Below are 17153 nucleotides of genomic sequence, written 5' to 3'. Positions count from 1 at the left end.
GTGTGTGTGTGTGTGTGTGATTGTGTGTGTGTGTGTGTGTGTGTGTGTGTGACTGTGTGTGTGTGTGTGTGTGTGTGTGTCTGTGCAAAACTAGGGGGCAAGACTAATGGACAGGCAAACAGACAAACAAAACTAAAAAATGAAAAATGAGTGAAAGAGAGTATGGGGGAAAAAAAACAAAACAAGAAAGAATCCCAAGAAACAGAAAAGAAAAAAAAAGAGGGATCAGCCAGTGGATAAGGAACAACAATAATGAACAACAAGAAAAAAAAACCACCAAAAAACAAATACGTACGGTGAGGTCTTTGGTGGTTCCACGTAATGCCGGGAGGTCAGAGGCCATGTTGCCGTGCGAGGCCAGCACGTGTTCGTACTCCGACACGATGTGTCTCACCTCATCCAGGCCAGATATCACCACCTCACTGTTCTTCAGTCTACACACACAGCCAGTACCACAAATGTCAAACTCAACATGAAAGGCCCCTTTTTCTGCTTTCCTCTAGCTCCCCCCCTCACCACCACCCCACCCCCCCTCCAATCCCCAACCCCCCTTACTTGTCTTTTCTTTCCTTTTCTATATTCCAAGTTGCCTCCTCTGCTGTTCTGATGGTCATAGACAATACTATCATATTTAAAACACACACATACACGTTTGCATGCGCACACCCGTTGGGCCATGTGCAATCACCCATGCACACTTACTGTATATTCACATGCACAACGCATTAAATGAATATAGTCATGAAATCTGTATAAATCAATACTAATCTGTAAAACATACAACCAAATTCTAAACAAGCATGACAAAGGAGCATCAACCACAGGCATATAAACATCCATTCAAGTCATGTGGAGAGATGGCCTAGAGATAATGTGTGCACTCAGCATTGTGCACTCAGCATGCACTCAGTGCACGTAAAAGAACCCATGGCAACAAAAGGGTTGTTCCTGGCAAAATTCTGTAGAAAAATCCACTTCAATAGGAAAAAAAACAAATAAAAACTGCATGCAGGGAGAAAAAAAAAGAAAAAAAAAAGGGGTGGCGCTCCTGGGGAGCAGCCCGAATTTCACACAGAGAAATCTGTTGTGATAAAAAAAGAAATACAAATATACACACATACAAACACACACACACACACACATATATATATATATATCGATGATGAATGATGATGAGAATAACGACAATGCTGCTATAGTGGTTACGTTTAGCAGATGAAAGGCTCAGAGAAACTATATGACAGAAAGAAGCAAAGGAGGGGGCAGGGGGCGTGGGGTGGTGTGGGAGGTGGGATATTTTGGAGTGATGGTCTAGAGGTAATGCATCTGCCTAGGAAGCGAGAGAATGTGAGCATGCTGGCTCGAATCACAGCTCAACCGCCGATATTTTCTTCCCCTCCACTAGACCTTGAGTGGTGGTCTGGACGCTAGTCATTCAGATGAGACGATAAACTGAGGTCCCGTGTGCAGCATGCATTTAGTGCATGTAAAGGAACCCGTGGCAACAAAAGGGTATTGCATTGTTGTTTCTGGCAAAATTCTTTAGGAAAATTCACTTCAATAGGAATTAATAAAACTGCACGCAGGAAAAAATACCAAAAAAAAAGAGTGGCGCTGTTGTATAGTGACACACTCTCCCTGAGGAGAGCAGCCCGAATTTCACACAGAGAAATCTGTTGTGACAAAAAGAAATACAAAATACAAAATACAAATACAAAAGAGGTAGATTTTAAGACAAGACTTCTCAGAGCTGAGTGCAGGAATTTGACCAAACAAACGAAGGAGATCACTGCAAATGTGCAAGGTCCAGAGATGAGGAAAGAGAGATAGCTAGTAGTGTTGTGCTTGAATCTGGGAACAGACGGGCACTATAGCTGAGTGGTTCAAGCCTTGGACTTTCAATCCGAGGGTCCGGGGTTCAGATCTTGGTAACGGCACCTAGTGGGTAATGGGTGGAGATCTTTCTGATCTCCCAGGTCAACATATGTGCAGACCTGCTCGTGCCTCAACCCCCTTCATGTGTATATGCACACACAAGATCAAATACACATGTTAAAGATCCTGTAATCCATGTCAGTGTTCGGTGGGTTATGGAAACAAGAACATACCCAGCATGCCCCCCCCCCCCTCCCCCCCAAAACGGAGTACGACCACCTACATGGCGGGGTAAATAAACAAAATAGTCATACACGTAAAATAGTACATGTCTAAGTGTGTATGTGTTCATGCCTGCAATCTGACTGAATGACACATGAAACGAACGATGAGCGCCCAATGACAGCTGTCAGTCAGCTCTACCCAGGTAGGCAGCCTGTTGTGCAAATAACCCCATGTTTGTAAAGCGTTTTGAGCTTGGTCTCCAAACAAGGATAGGCGCTATACAAGTATCCATATCATGGTGGGAGGTAGACTAAAAAAAATCTTGGTAAAGGTCGACTTACTTGGGATAAAAGAGGCGACGTATCGAGCCACAGGCTCTTCTTCAGGCAAATGAAATGAGTGAGTGACAGACAGAAAGATATCATATCATCATCACCACCACTATCCTCCCCCTGCTCACCTGTCCATGTAGAGGTAGGACACGGCCTGGATCTTCTGGTGCTTCTGCACCAGGAGACTGAGCTGCGACTCCACCTGGGGGGCAGGGGGAGATAACTGTCTGCTGCTGCGCTGGAGGATGGCCACCTCCTTCTCCAGGCGGTCGAAGTTCTCCTGGAACTCCTGTCGGGACAACACACCACCACAGGGAACACACACACTGTGTACAGTCTGCACCACATGCTCTCTCTCTCTCTCTCTCACTCTCTCTCTAGGAAAACCGGGTATATCTTGTAAAGAAGACATTAACTGTAAATGGATTTGGGACTGTGTGGATGTGTCAGGAAGTTGGATGTGAAGGAATTGTTTCAGAATTCATAGATAGGCTAATTGCTTCATATAAACGAAATTGGCACTCTAAAATGGAAAGCACTGAGAAATAAAGATGGTTTTATAGTTTTAAAAGTATATTCCAAATAGAAAAATATGTCACAGTCGTGACCAATAAGTGGCATTGAACAAGTCTGGCCAGATTAGGGATTTTAGTCCACGAGGACGGGGCCTGGAAAGAGAATGAGCGTTGGCCCGCGGTCTTGGTATTAAAGTGCGGGATATTCACCACACTTAATTTCTCTACCAGATAATAACGGTATTCTGATTCCATGTTAGAAAATAAGAAATATTTTAATGCTTATGCAGTTCTGTTTTTAGTGCAGTTGATATTCAATGTCAGTGTGTGTGTGTCTGTTAGGGAGGGACATTTATATGAGTGTGTGTGTGTGTGTGTGTGTGTGTGTGTGTGTGTGTGTGTGTGTTCTATGAAATGCTTTTTTTTTCAATCTAAACCTTATTTACTTCATAGCTTTTATAATCTTTGGTGTGCTTTTGCATTCATATGAACACACTGAATGTTTTCCATCGTCAGATATCGGTTGATGTGTTTTTTTAAGGCATGTTTATAGTCAACTATGATGTAAGGTGCTTTCAGCAGCATTGGTGCTGGATATCATGCCATAGAAAAAACTAGGTATTATTATTATTATTATTATTGTATTATTATTATTATTATTATTATTATTATCATTATTATTCTGAAACAGGTGAAGAAACAACAACTAAAACCCGAAGCCACTGTGGTGAAGGCCTCACCCTGTATTTGCGAAAGGCGTCCTGAACCCCCCTATTGTTCTGAGGCAGCGGGCTGTGGATCATGGCCGACAGCAGCTGGTCACACACGCCCAGGTCCTGGCTGACCGAGTCAATCTCCTGCAGCAACATCTGCACCGCCGACTGGTTGCCTGGGCCCTCTGTGGGGGGAGGAGGGAGGTGGAGGAGGAGGAGGAGGAAAATCATACATTATTATTATTATCATTACTGTTATCATTATTATTATCATTATGAGCATTACGCCTAATCTTGAAAATAAGCCCCAGGCGTTTACAAACAATACATATTCGTCAATATCAAAAAGGAAAAATTGAACAGAAGATACCAAACATTATCAAAAATCATTCCCCCCACCCCGCCCCCACCCCCCACTCCACCTCCCCATTCCCCCCACCCACCCACAATACACACAGGCACACATGCACGCACACATACAAGTCTTAGCACACAATCATAAACAGTACACAATAAAAAATACAACCAACAAATTCGGAAACTATCAAAACTCACTCACTCACTGTCGTTTTAGTTCATACTGGAAAGGGATGGGCTGTTGAGAATTAATCAGGAGGGGAAAAGGTGGGTCTTCAGACTGGATTTGAAAGATTGCAGTGAAGATGAGCGAGGGAGAGGCTGAGGAAGGTGATTCCAAACGTGTGCATTTCACTGCCAAAGTTTCTGATTAAGTTCCAGTTTCAAGGAGGTTGCCAACGTGTGCAGACTGACCTGCATGTCCTACAAACACATCTAGTTCGAAAACAAGAAAATCCTGACATATAGAAAAATATGTGAGCGAGTGAGTGTGAGAAAGTCAAGAGAGAGAGAGAGAGAGAGAGAGGGAGAGGGAGAGAGAGGGAGAGGGAGAGAGAGAGGGAGAGGGAGAGAGAGGGAGAGAGAGAGAGAGGGAGAGAGAGAGAGAGAAAGAGACAGAGAGAGAGATCGAAAGTTATTTCATAAAAAAGAAAGTTGTGGACCTTGCTAACCATGCCAACCATTATAACCTTGCTAACCAGGCCAACCATTATGCATAAAACACACACACACACACACATAAGCATATATATATATACACCACAACTCACATTTCTGCAAGATACATACATGTTTACCAGATAAATAAAGTGCCAACAAACACAGAGACAACATGAGAGAGGAAGAAAACCACAGGTAAAAAAACAGACACAACAACAACAACAACAAATACTAGATAATAAGGAGAAGAAAAAACAACAAAAAGAAAAAAAAGCAACCCCACAAAATCATCCCACCTTTGGTGGCGGCTCCAGCCGACATTCTGCTGCTGAAGATCTGCTGACACTCCGCCAGCTCTCTCTTCAGGCGCTTCAGGTCGTGTTTGGGAAAGCTAGTGCTGTCTGCAGAGGACAGCAGCTTCTCTATCTGGTCTTTGAGGGCGTGCCACTCTGCTTCCCTCTGAGAGGGGTCCATGCTAAGGATCTGCCACAGCAATACAATAATAAATGAAAAAAAAAAAAGAAAGAAAGAAGAAACCCCCCAAAAAAGAGTACGGCTGCCTACAAGGCAGGGTCAAAATGGTCATACACATAAAAGCCCACTCAACTCGTGTGCATACAAGTGAACGTGGGAATTGCATCCCACGAACAAAGAAGAAGAAGAAGGAGAAAAAGAAGGAAAAAAAAACCACTTGGTAACTGATTAACCTCCTGGCTGTTGAACCTTTTTTCCTGCACTGGAGAAATGGTGTCACTGATTCTGCTAAACAGAAGCAATGCCAGTCCCAAGACGAAGAAGTCCACATACGCCAATCCTGACCTGAAGGCTCTGACTTACCTTAGTGAGGAGACACCTTCATTAACAAGCATAGTCATCAGCAACAGTTAAGGTTTTTTTTCGTTTTTGTTTTTGTTTTTTGTTTTTTATTAGGAAAATGAGAAAGATGTGATGAGGTCTTCAAACCTCATGCCTTACAGCACAAATGCTTTGTTCCTTGTAGCCAACAAGAGGAGTTTGCATTATACTCCATGTTTGGAGATACCAAACCATGTCAAACTGATGCAAGCTAGGCCTATTGGTTTGCTCTGCTTGGCCATATTTTGCACGGCTAACAGTGAAAAGAGACCCGTCATGCCTGGTCCACTTTTAGCCAATCAAACGCCTCTAAAAGCTACAAGCGCTGATTCATTCCTTTGGCCAAGGCTCTCGACGCCACCTTGTCAGGTTTGCGTTCTGTCTCATCTTACGCTTCTTTTGGCTACTAAACTGGCTCTTCTTTCCAACATATATTTGTGTACAAGAGTTGTTAACCTGTCCAGAGGGAAACGTACAATTAGCAAACACACATACACAAGCACACACTCGCACACACACACATATGCATGAACACACACACACACACGCACACACTCACAACACTCCTTACCCGCAACTCGCGAATCAGCATTTCTGCTTGTTCCACTGGAATGTTGTCCCGAGAGAATCGGTTCTGTAGTGTCTCTGAGTGATGAGACATCCACTGCTCGCTGTGACGAGCTTCCTCGAAAAACTGCACACACACACACACACACACACACACACACACACGTCGTCCACATGGTCAAGCATCATTAGAAACAAATGTAAGACCCCCTTCTGCTCTAAGACAAGGTGGTGCAAGAAAATTCTTCTGAAATGGTGTGTAATTCAAATATCAATATACCCTGTAAAAAGTTGGGGGGGGTTTTTCATCTGAGAAGATTCAAATATTTGAGATCACATAGATTTGTTTCATAAAAAAAAAAAAAAAAAAAAATTCATTAGAAACAAATGTACAGACTCCTTCTGCTCATAGAGGTGAAAGAAGTTTCTTCTGAAATGGTGTGTACTTCAAATATCAATATTTTTTTATACAAAAATCAGAGAAGATTAAATTTCTTGAGATCACAAATATCTGCTTAATAAAAAAAAAAAAAGAGAGGCAAGGCCTTCAAGACTCACTTATGATACACTTTAAAAAAAAATCCAAGCTTTTTATGTATTGAGTATAATTTCAAAATGTAATGTCTAAGATGAGAAGGATCAGTTTAAAGCAAATTAAGTCCCCTAGCATTAATTACAGAGTAATTTCCTTTTTTACTATCTGCACCAAAACGTTTGAAAAATAAATAAAACTTCCATGCTTAGCAAAAGAAGTTCCTGTTTGACAAAAAATGATAATAATGACTGCTCTTGTTGTTGGGTCAGAATATCAGATCAAAGTGCCAAGTTTAGAGAATACAAAAAATATAAACATAACAGTAAATGCAGTTTGCATATAATTTGGCTTCATTTTTTAATTTTTTTGTGCCCATCCCAGAGGTGCAATATTGTTTTAAACAAGATGACTGGAAAGAACTGAATTTTTCCTATTTTTATGCCTAATTTGGTGTCAACTGACAAAGTATTTGCAGAGAAAATGTCAATGTTAAAGTTTATCATGGACACACAGACACACACACACAGACAACCTAACACCGGGTTAAAACATAGACTCACTTTGTTTACACAAGTGAGTCAAAAAAAAGCACAGATTTAATTCTAAAATGATACTTATAATGGTTTTAATGACTTTTATTACTGAACAGAACAACAACAACCAAAAAAAAAAAAAAAAAAAAAAAAAAAAAAAAAGCCCACCTCATCAAAAGCATTTCCACTCAACTACCTGTCTGTTACTCTATACATTGTAATGCAACACTCAAGTGGAAGTTGAAAAAAACCTAAAAAATCTGAAGACTCAAAAAGACTAAAAATGAAGTATAAAAATGTCTGCTTTCAGGGACTGCAAGCTCACTCCTACCTCAAGGAACAGTGACAGTGAGTAAGCATCTCTAAGGAAAAGGAGGAGTTTGTATTATACTCCATGTTTGGTGATACATATACTTACCATGTCAATCTGATGCAAACTAGGCCTATTGGTTTGCTCTGCTTGGCCAAATTTCGAGCAGCTAACAGTGAAAAGACAACCCGTCTTGCCCGGTCCGCTCTTAGCCAATCAAACGCCTCTAAAAGCTACAAGCGCTGAATCATTCCTTTGGCCAAGGCTCTTGACACCATCTTGTCAGGTTTATGCTCTGTCTCGTCTTACGCTTTTTTTGGTTATTAAGCATGCTCATTTGGCCTTATTTTGCTGCATGTGGCTTGATTTTATCTAAGGAAATACCACATTTCAATGGCCAGAACAGCTCACCACATAAACTTAATGCAAAACAGCCAAGCAAAGGACTTCCAACCTGAGGACCCTGGGGTCTGAAACCCAGTATCTTGTGGATTAAGGGTGGACATTTTTTCACATCTAATAGCTGTGCAGACCTGATAGTGCCTAAACCCCTTTCATGAATATACACATGCAGAAGATCAAATGGCATGCTAAAGATCCTATGATACATGTAAGTATTCAGTGGATTATGGAAAGAACATGCCAAGGGGCACATTCCCCCAAAATGAAGTACGGCTGCCGTAAAGTCAGGGTAAAAATGGCCATGCACATAAAATCTCACACGTATACATGACTGAGTGTGGGAGTTGCAGCCCACGAATGCAGATGAAGCTGAAAATCACACTTTAAACAGAGACAAGAGATCACATCATGAACACTGTCATCAAGCGACCTTTACCTTGGATTCAGAAGTGGGTGTCTGTAGGAAGTCGTTCAGCTCCTCAAGGCGTTTGAGGCGACGGCTTGAGGTGTTCTGGAAAATGAGGTTGTGATATGATCACCAGGTATGTTCTGTTTGCCAATGATAACAGAACTGTGGATAAGTATTTTCCACATGTCACATCTCAACGAGTTTGCTTGCACAAACTCTTCCAAATGTCAAACTTCATTCACTTTCTTCTCCAAATAATGACACTTTTAAGTGACATGCTTTTTTTCTTTTGTTTTTTTTATTATTCATATTTGAAACAGAGAACAAAATATGACCAACATGAACCTAACTCATGTACAAAAATTATACATGAATTGCAAGTCTGTCATCCCCACCACCCCCACACACTTTTTGAAATGTATATTTGTGTTCGTGTGCAGGCATGCATGTATGTGTTCAATCACACAGTACACATCTATACGAATGTGATGTGACTTTTCTAGACTATGCAAGTCTCCACACATGTTTTTGCGTAAAGCTTTGTGGATATTGTGCAACACTTGAAGGATCCTCAAACCCTATCATTTGCACTTAAAAAAAAAAGGAAGAGAGATTGTATTTTTATTTGCATTTCATTTTATCACAACAGATTTCTCTGTGTCAAATTCAGGCTGCTCTCCCCAGGGACAGCATGTCGCTATACTACAGCGCCACCATTTTTTTGTAATTTTTCCTGCATGCAGTTTTATTTGTTTTTCCTATCGAAGTGGATTTTTCTGCTGAATTTTGCCAGGAACAACCCTTTTGTTGCTGTGGGTTCTTTTACGTGTTCTGAGTGCATGCTGCACATGGGACCTCGGTTTATCGTCTCATCCGAATGACTAGCGCCCAGACCACCACTCAAGGTCAAGTGGAGGGGGAGAAAATATCGGCGGATAAGCCTTGATTCAAACAAGCGCGCTCAGATTCTCTCGCTTCTTAGGCAGACACGTTACCTCTAGGCCATCACTCCACTCTGGTTTCAGAGATTTCAAAGTCATGAACACATCTCTGGATGGATTACCTGTGTAAACTGTCCACACTTTTCAACATAGGTGCAAACAGTTGATTTTTCAGGCATGTAAACTGTATCATATTCTGTATGTTTCCGAAGAGAATGCATTTCTCTGGTCCTGTAATGAATCTGCTCATTTCTTTGTCAATTTGTTCATCACCAATTTAGGAAATTATTTAGTTTAAAAAGACTCTCAGAACACACTTCCTCGGTTTTACTGATCAATGCACTGATTTTTTTTTGTTTTTTTTTTTGCTGGTCTTGTGTGTGTATGTGCAATTGTTTGCAAGTTTGCATGTGTACATACTTGTTCGTGTATGGTGTGTCATACCTGAATGCAAATCTATATGTTTTTTGGTTGTTGTTTTTTTATTGTAGAACCACAAGCTAACTGCCTGGCAGGTGTAAGCGTCAGTCTGGATTACTGTTAGTGGAGTGATGGCCTAGAGGTAACCCAGGAAGCGAGAGAATCTGAGCGTGCTGGTTCGAATCACGGCTCAGCCGCCAATATTTTCTCCCCCTCCGCTAGACCTTCAGTGGTGGTCTGGACGCTAGTCATTCAGATGAGATGATAAACCGAGGTCCCATGTGCAACATGCACTTAGCGCACGTAAAAGAACCCACGGCAACAAAAGGGTTGTTCCTGGCAAAATTCTGTAGAAAGCCACTTTGATAGGAAAAACAACTAAAACTGCACTGTAGTGTAGCGATGCGCTCTCCCTGGGGAGAGCAGCCCAAATTTCACACAGAGAAATCTGATAAAAAGAAATACAAATACAAATGCAAATAATAATAGGTATGATCATAAACGGTGGAAGAAAACTCACCAACAACAAGGAATAGGCGATTTCAACACTGGAGAGCTTCTGCGAGTACAGTTTCTGTTCCTCAGATGACAAGCTCTTCTGCAAACACCAGATCTATGAGTGCTTCATTGTATCAAGATTTTTTTCAGAGCAGTGATGCATTTCAGACTTTTTTTTTTACAGGCTACATAAACAATAATCATTGTAGAACAAGACTGCAACTTGAGTACGTACTAGTCGTTTGAACATATTCCAGAACATTAATTCTTTACTTATTTGTTTATTCTGACTGTTATTCTTTACTGAAGTTTATTCTGATTGATGCTGAATTACAATTTGCTTCTAATACTGCTTTGAGAGTTTTTCAGAACAGCTATAAGTTTCAGAACATGCAAAACCATCACAGAACATCTGATACACTCTGAGAGCTTATAAGAAATGGCTACGATCAATTAAAAATTAATCTCAACTTGAAGTTATTACTATACTCTAAAGGCAATTTGTCATAATCACCATCACATAAAACTGTAAAGTGGTATCTTGTCCTCTTTTTTTAAAATTCTACTTGTACATGTCTGTTATTTTGTAATCCTTCACATAATCCTACATAATATATTCATATCACACCAGTTCATTTTTCCTTCTAAGCTTTTCATACCACTTCATTTTTCATTTGCTTCGTACCTGATAATTTTCTTCTAAGCTTTTCATATCAGTTTATTTTTCTTGTAAGCTTTCCATAAAAGTTTATATTTCTCCTAAAATTTTCATTCCAGTTAACTTTTTTCTCTATATTTTTCATGCCAGTTAACTTTTTTCTCTATATTTTTCATGCCAGTTAACTTTTTTCTCTATATTTTTCATGCCAGTTAACTTTTCTCCCATGCTTTCCATACCGGTTTATTTTTTGTCCAAGCTTTCCATACCCAATTATTTTTCTTCCATGCTTTTCATACCCAATTATTTTTCTTCCATGCTTTTCATACAAGTTTACTGTGTTCCAAAGTTTTTTTCTCAAACCAGCTTATTTTTCTTCTAAGCTTTTCACACACACAAACAGACACACACACAACACACACACACACACACACACACAACACACACACACACAAACAACACACACACAAGTGAAGAACAAAAGGATGTACCATATTAGAAATGCATTTGTCAATCTGAGATCGGAATGTGGTGATTTCTTGGTGAAGCTGGAGGTGCGCCCTCAGCTGTTCCTGGACCTGTGGCAGGTCGTTGCCGTACCCCGCAGAGTCCAGGGCCCGCTGCAACACACAGGAATGCTCCCTGATGTTCCAAAGCTATGGAAACGAGGTGCTACTGCAACATGCTAAAACCTCAGTTTTGTCCCCGCCAATCAACTGTAACATGTGACGAGTGGACAAGACACATGAACAAGCCCCCCCCCCAATCAACTGTAACATGTGAACGCTGGTCAAGACAAATGAACGCACACCCCCAATCAACTAACATGTGACCAGTGGACAAGACACATCCCCCCCACCCCTCACACATCAAGCCCCTACGCTGACCTGTTGAAGGTCGACCCAGTCCAGGCAGTCCTGGATGTGCTTGAAGGCCGGGTTGGTGTCCACCAGCCTGACTTCCGTCACCAGCTCCTTCCTCTTGGTCAGCACCCGCCCCTCCTCCACGTAGGACCTCTGCAGGAGGGGCTGCACCACCGCCCTCTGCAGGTGGTTCCTCAGCACTGACATGCGCGAGCGCAGCTCTGACACCCTGCAACATCGCCACAGGGCAAACGTCACCAATGCGTATGACAGCATTAAAGCATTGAACTTTCAATCTGAGGGTCCCACGTCTGAATCTCGGTAACTGCACCTGGTTGGTAAAGGGTGGAGATTTTCCCGATCTCCCAGGTCAACAGATGTGCAGACCTGCTCTTGTACCTGAACCCCCTTTGTCTGTATATGCAAGCAGAAGATCAAATACGCATGTTAAAGATCCTGTAATCCATGTCAGCATCCGATGGTTATAGAAACAAGTACATACCCAGCATGCACACCCACGAAAGTATGGCTGCCTATATCGCAGGGTAAAAACAGTCATACACGTAAAAACCCATTCATGTACATACAAGGGAACGTGGGAGTTGCAGTGTACGAACAACGAAGAAGTAGTATGACAGCCTGTCGTGTCCAACTGTGACCATCAGAACTGCAGAGGAGGCAACTGCTGTCCCGAGTACCTGGGTTAGAATTTCATTACAGTGGAGAGTGTCTTGCCCATCCTCACCCTCTGCCAAAAGGGCTGTAGGACAGTTGGCGCTGCACTGGGATGGTCCCCAAAAAGCCCAAAAGGCTGCAGCACTAACAGCCAGTGCAATCTTGCCTCCTAGGTTTGAGTCACAGTCCTTCAAACAAGACTAAGCTGCAAATGAATTAATTCCCATCGCAGTGGAGAAACCATTGATCATACACCTCTCACTCTGCTCTTGGCCCAACTGTCAGTCACAAATACAAGGCCAGCACTGAGCCTCGCACATTCACCAATGTGCAGAATGTATAATATACTTATATATATACTGTTTTTATTCTTTCTGCTTTGTTCCTGCCTCATTTTCCAGTGACATTTCCATGGCATTCTCCTCAACCGCCGTTCATCCAAGCACTTATTTGAACATGGGCAGGTTTTATTTCTGCACTTTACGCACTGCAGAAGTGAACAAAATATAACATTTTGCTGTGTCTATTGTATGCAAGGCTGCTGTACAAAGTGTTGCGCTAACTTCCCCTGCCACATTGCAGTCTCTTCTTTGAGGTCTGATTTTGGTCTCAACAGTGGAAATAAGTACATGGACACTTTTTTTTTTTTTTTTTTTTTTTTACCAAAGTTTCACATGAAGTTACAGAAATCCAAAGATTAAACAAATGGTTCAAAGGAGCTGTATAAAATATAGGAACATATAAACTAAAGTCTTTTACATTTCAATAGCATCTTTGCTGATGGAAATCAAATATTTTCTTGTGTGAAAAATTCCAAAGGAATGTTGATTGTAATATGCCTGCATTGCAGGGCTTGTCTGGTTTGTGTTCAAGAATGTGTGTGTGTGTGTGTGTGTGTGTGTGTGTGTGTGTGTGTGTGAGAGAGAGAGAGAGAGAGAGAGAGAGAGAGAGAGAGAGAGAGAGAGACAACAAAGAAGAAAAAAAGGAGGAAGGATATCATACCAAATCAAATTATGGAGCTTAGAGCTTCGCCGACCACTAAGGCCATCTCAAGCCTATCGCCACATTAATACCTACTACAAGTCAAGGGTAAAAAAAAAAAAAAAAAATTACAATAAAAACAAGTCACCGCTTTAAGTTTTGCACTCAAAGTTTAAAAAACCTTGAGGAAGGAGAAGGAGGATGGGGCCAAGGAGGGGAAGGAGAAGACAGTGTAGAAGAAGAAGCAGAAGGAGAATGAGAAGAACAAGAAGAACATGAAGAAGAACAAAAAGAAGAAGAAAGAAGAAATTATAAAGAAGAAGAACAACAACAACAAAAGAGAAAAATTGACAAGAACTTCAACAACCAGAAGAAAGAGAAGAAGAAGAGGAGGAGCAGCAACAACAGCAACAACAAGACAAACAACAATAACAGCAACAACAAGAAGAAAAACAACAAGACAAACAACAACATCAAGAAAAACAAAACAACAAGAAAAACAACAAGAAAAGGCAAACAACAACAAGAAAAAGATGATGAAAAAAAAAAAGACCAAAAGAAAAAAAACAAAAACAAAAAAAACCTCCGCCCCTCTCCCTCCCTCCACTTCCCCCTACAACCTCCCCCCCCCCCCCACTCTCCCCCCAATGTCCCCCCCCCACCCCCACCCCCCCACACACACAAACCTGTTGTGTAGCTGTGGTGCCTGGTGGAAGCGGTTGTCTTGCAAGGTGTGCACGTCCCGCATCATGGACCGCACCGCCTCCTCCGCCCCGTGCAGCGAGCGCTCCATGGCCTCGCACGCCCGCTTGGCCTCAAAGGGGTGCAGGGCCTCCGCCCCCATCCGCTGGCTGGCCCCGATGCGGCCGTCCAGCTCCTCCAGCCCCTCCTCCACGAAGCGGCACTCCCGGTGCAGCTTCTCCGCCATGCGTGCCAGCCGCTCCAGTCTGCAGGCAGGAAACGGAGGGTGCGGTGGTGCGTGGAAGAAGAAAAAGAAGTAGAAGAAAATTTTCAAAAAAAAACACATGACAATAAAGTAATATTCAGAGCAATATCAAGTTTGTTATGTAGGGTTGGGTAGGTCTCCGCCATGCGTGCCAGCCGTTCCAGTGTGCAGGCAGGAAACCGTGCACCGGAGGGTGCGTTGGTGCATGGAGGAAGAAGAAAAAGAAGTAGAAGAAAATTTTCCAAAAAAAATATATGGCAATAAAGTAATATTCAAAGCAATATCAAGTTTGTTATGTAGGGTACACGGGTGTTCAGTGCTGGCACTTTAGTTGGCCCTGCGAAAGTTCGTGAACCCAGGAAGTAGGGCATGGATATGAATAAACGCGGCTGACAAACAGGCCGCGCCAGCAGCACTCGTTGTACGCTAGTTCGGCGGTAAATCTGCTTTGTTTCTTTCGCGCATCATCTCCTCGGATGGATCGGAAATAACGAATAAAGAAGTGGTTTTCTAAAAAGAACACAAAATAAGCTTTCCATTGACTCCAAACACAATATGTTTTCTTACATAGCGGTTGTTGCGGCAACGGCTGAAACATAAATGAAGAAAGAGAAGAGAAGGATAAGCAGAAACATGATCGCAAAAATTGTTAAGTTTAAATCCCTCTCTAAGAAAACAGGCGTTTAGCACAATAACATCGTAAATACACACAGAACATATAGCATGCCTGCATGCAAATTAGCTTACCTTTTGAGTTGTGCGATTTTTCTTGGCAGCGCAACAAACGTTTAAATGAACACACTGTATCATGGTGAGTGCGAGCAGCAGGGGGATGGAGAGCGGGGTGAGTGTCTGTCGGCTTATGGCACTGCCGTGCCCTTCATTCCACGAGAAAGACGAAGATTTTTAAGGTAAAAAAAAAAAAAAAATGAAACAATGATGTTGATAAAATAATGAAATTGTGTAAATCAAATCAAACTGCACTCCAATAATACAACCAGGAATAGAAATAATTCAACTTTCTGTAATCGCTGCAGGAAATGTGTGGATGCTGTGAAAAGGTGGGAAAAGCGGGGCGGGGGCTGCGGGGCCGAGTGAAACAAAGAAGGCAGTGTCCCAGTTTGGCGCGCGGGGCCAGAAATACCGCGGCGAATGTGCCGGTCAGTACAGAGTGCGGTGGGAAAGTCTGGCATTAAAAAAAAATTGACCCAAGACGCTAGACGCTGCTCGGCCAACTAAAGAGCCAGATTTTGTGCTCGGCTGAGCAGCCGTGGGTAGGATAGGTCTCCGCCATGCATGCTAGCCGCTCCAGTCTGTAGGCAGGTAAGCGGGTGCCGGAGGGTGTGGTGGTGTGTGGATGAAGAAGAACAACACAAAGAAAATTTTCAAAAACAATATATGACAATAAAGTAATATTCAGAGCAATATCAAGTTTGTTATGTAGGGTAGGGTAGGTCTCTGCCATGCATGCCAGCCACTCCAGTCTGAAAGGAAACCAGGCTAAGAGGCCACAGGTTAGGTGTTGTGTGGGGGGAAGGGGGAAAAAGAAGACAATCTTAAAAAGATAGTGTAGTGTAGAGTGCAGTGTCGTGTAGCGTAGTGAAACGTAGCATGCTTACAAGCATGCATGCATGCGTGTGCACGTTAAGCACTCCAGCCTGCAGCAGTAGCAATGGATGGGTGAAGAAAAATATTTTTAAAAACTCCCATGAGAATCATATCTTTAAACAAGATATTCTCAGTGTTTATGTTCGTATTCGATTTGTGTGCTTTAGTTTAACGTGTCTACGTAATATTAAAACAGGGGGGAAAAATGCCGTAGTTGTAGCTGTGTATGTGTTATGTATAGCATGCGTGCATGTGTGGGTGTGTGAATAGAACAGATTAGGATGAACAGAATAGTTCATTTTCATAAAATCCTAATGTTTATAAGACATAATAAAACAAACATAAACATGTTATGGAAAGAAACATTCTGGAACAAATTTGGGCATCCTTGGCTATAATTCTTTTAGTAAGATCAGCTCACTAGGGTTGGCATTTGGATGGTGCATGCATACAAGTGAGCGTGTGTGCGTGTGTGTGTGTGCGTGTGTGTGTGTGTGGTGTGTGTGGTGTGTGTGTGTGTTTGTGTGTGTGTGTTTGTGTGTTTGTGTGTGTGTGTGCTCTTCTGGCTCCAGGACTGACCTGATCATCTCAGCCTGCAGCACAGTATCTCGTTCCTGCATCTCAGCAGCGAAAGAGCTCCACATTCGTTCCATCATCTTGGGAGACAGGTCCTCACTGATGCCCAACTGTGACAAGTCTGGTGTCACCGACTGCAAAAAAAGTATTTGAAAAAAGTAATGACGGGCGCAATAGCTGAGTGGTTAAAGCGTTGGATTTTCAATCTGAGGGTCCCAGGTTCGAATCTGGGCAACGGCGCCTGGTGGGTTAAGGGTGGAGACTTTTCCAATCTCCCAGGTCAACAGATGTGCAGACCTGCTTGGTGCCTGAACCCCCTTTGTGTGTATACGCAAACAGAAGGTCAAATACGCATGTTAAAGATCCTGTAATCCATGTCAGCGTTCGGTGGATTATGGAAACAAGAAGATACCCAGCATGCACACCCCTGAAAGCGGAGTATGGCTGCCCACATGGTAGGTTAGAAAAAAAAGGGTCATACATGTAAAAGCCCACTCATGAACATATGAGTGAACGTGGGAGTTGCAGCCCATGAATGCAGAAGAAGTAGAAGAAAAAGTAATAGTAACATAAAACTGTGGCTAAACATCATGGGGATCAGACTGCAAGTGTAAAAAAAACATCAAACAGTGCTCCACAAGCACAATGCCTTATTAACCACAATGGCAGGTGCAATAGCCTAGTGTTTTGAGCACTGGA

At 42.3% G+C, this 17153-nt stretch overlaps 1 protein-coding gene across 19 annotated transcripts in view; it reads right to left on the bottom strand.

The window, feature by feature from the left end:
* The window catches only part of LOC143279998 (uncharacterized), a 431093-nt gene that overhangs the window by 145485 nt on the left and 268455 nt on the right, over window positions 1-17153 (bottom strand). For all 19 annotated transcript variants that reach the window (XM_076584413.1, XM_076584420.1, XM_076584415.1 and 16 more), the window contains 11 exons: window positions 16458-16588; window positions 14011-14271; window positions 11693-11897; window positions 11297-11425; window positions 10170-10247; window positions 8316-8390; window positions 6104-6226; window positions 4974-5160; window positions 3688-3845; window positions 2561-2721; window positions 296-434 (listed from right to left, as the gene is read on the bottom strand). In XM_076584413.1, coding sequence (XP_076440528.1) covers window positions 296-434; window positions 2561-2721; window positions 3688-3845; window positions 4974-5160; window positions 6104-6226; window positions 8316-8390; window positions 10170-10247; window positions 11297-11425; window positions 11693-11897; window positions 14011-14271; window positions 16458-16588 — 1647 coding nt within the window. The remainder of the gene's footprint in view (window positions 1-295; window positions 435-2560; window positions 2722-3687; window positions 3846-4973; window positions 5161-6103; window positions 6227-8315; window positions 8391-10169; window positions 10248-11296; window positions 11426-11692; window positions 11898-14010; window positions 14272-16457; window positions 16589-17153) is intronic.

This window comes from Babylonia areolata, chromosome 3, assembly GCF_041734735.1.
Source record: "Babylonia areolata isolate BAREFJ2019XMU chromosome 3, ASM4173473v1, whole genome shotgun sequence".
NCBI lineage: Eukaryota > Metazoa > Mollusca > Gastropoda > Neogastropoda > Buccinidae > Babylonia > Babylonia areolata.
The sequence above is the reverse complement of the archived record's forward strand: the minus strand, read 5'-3'. Positions and strand labels throughout refer to the sequence as shown.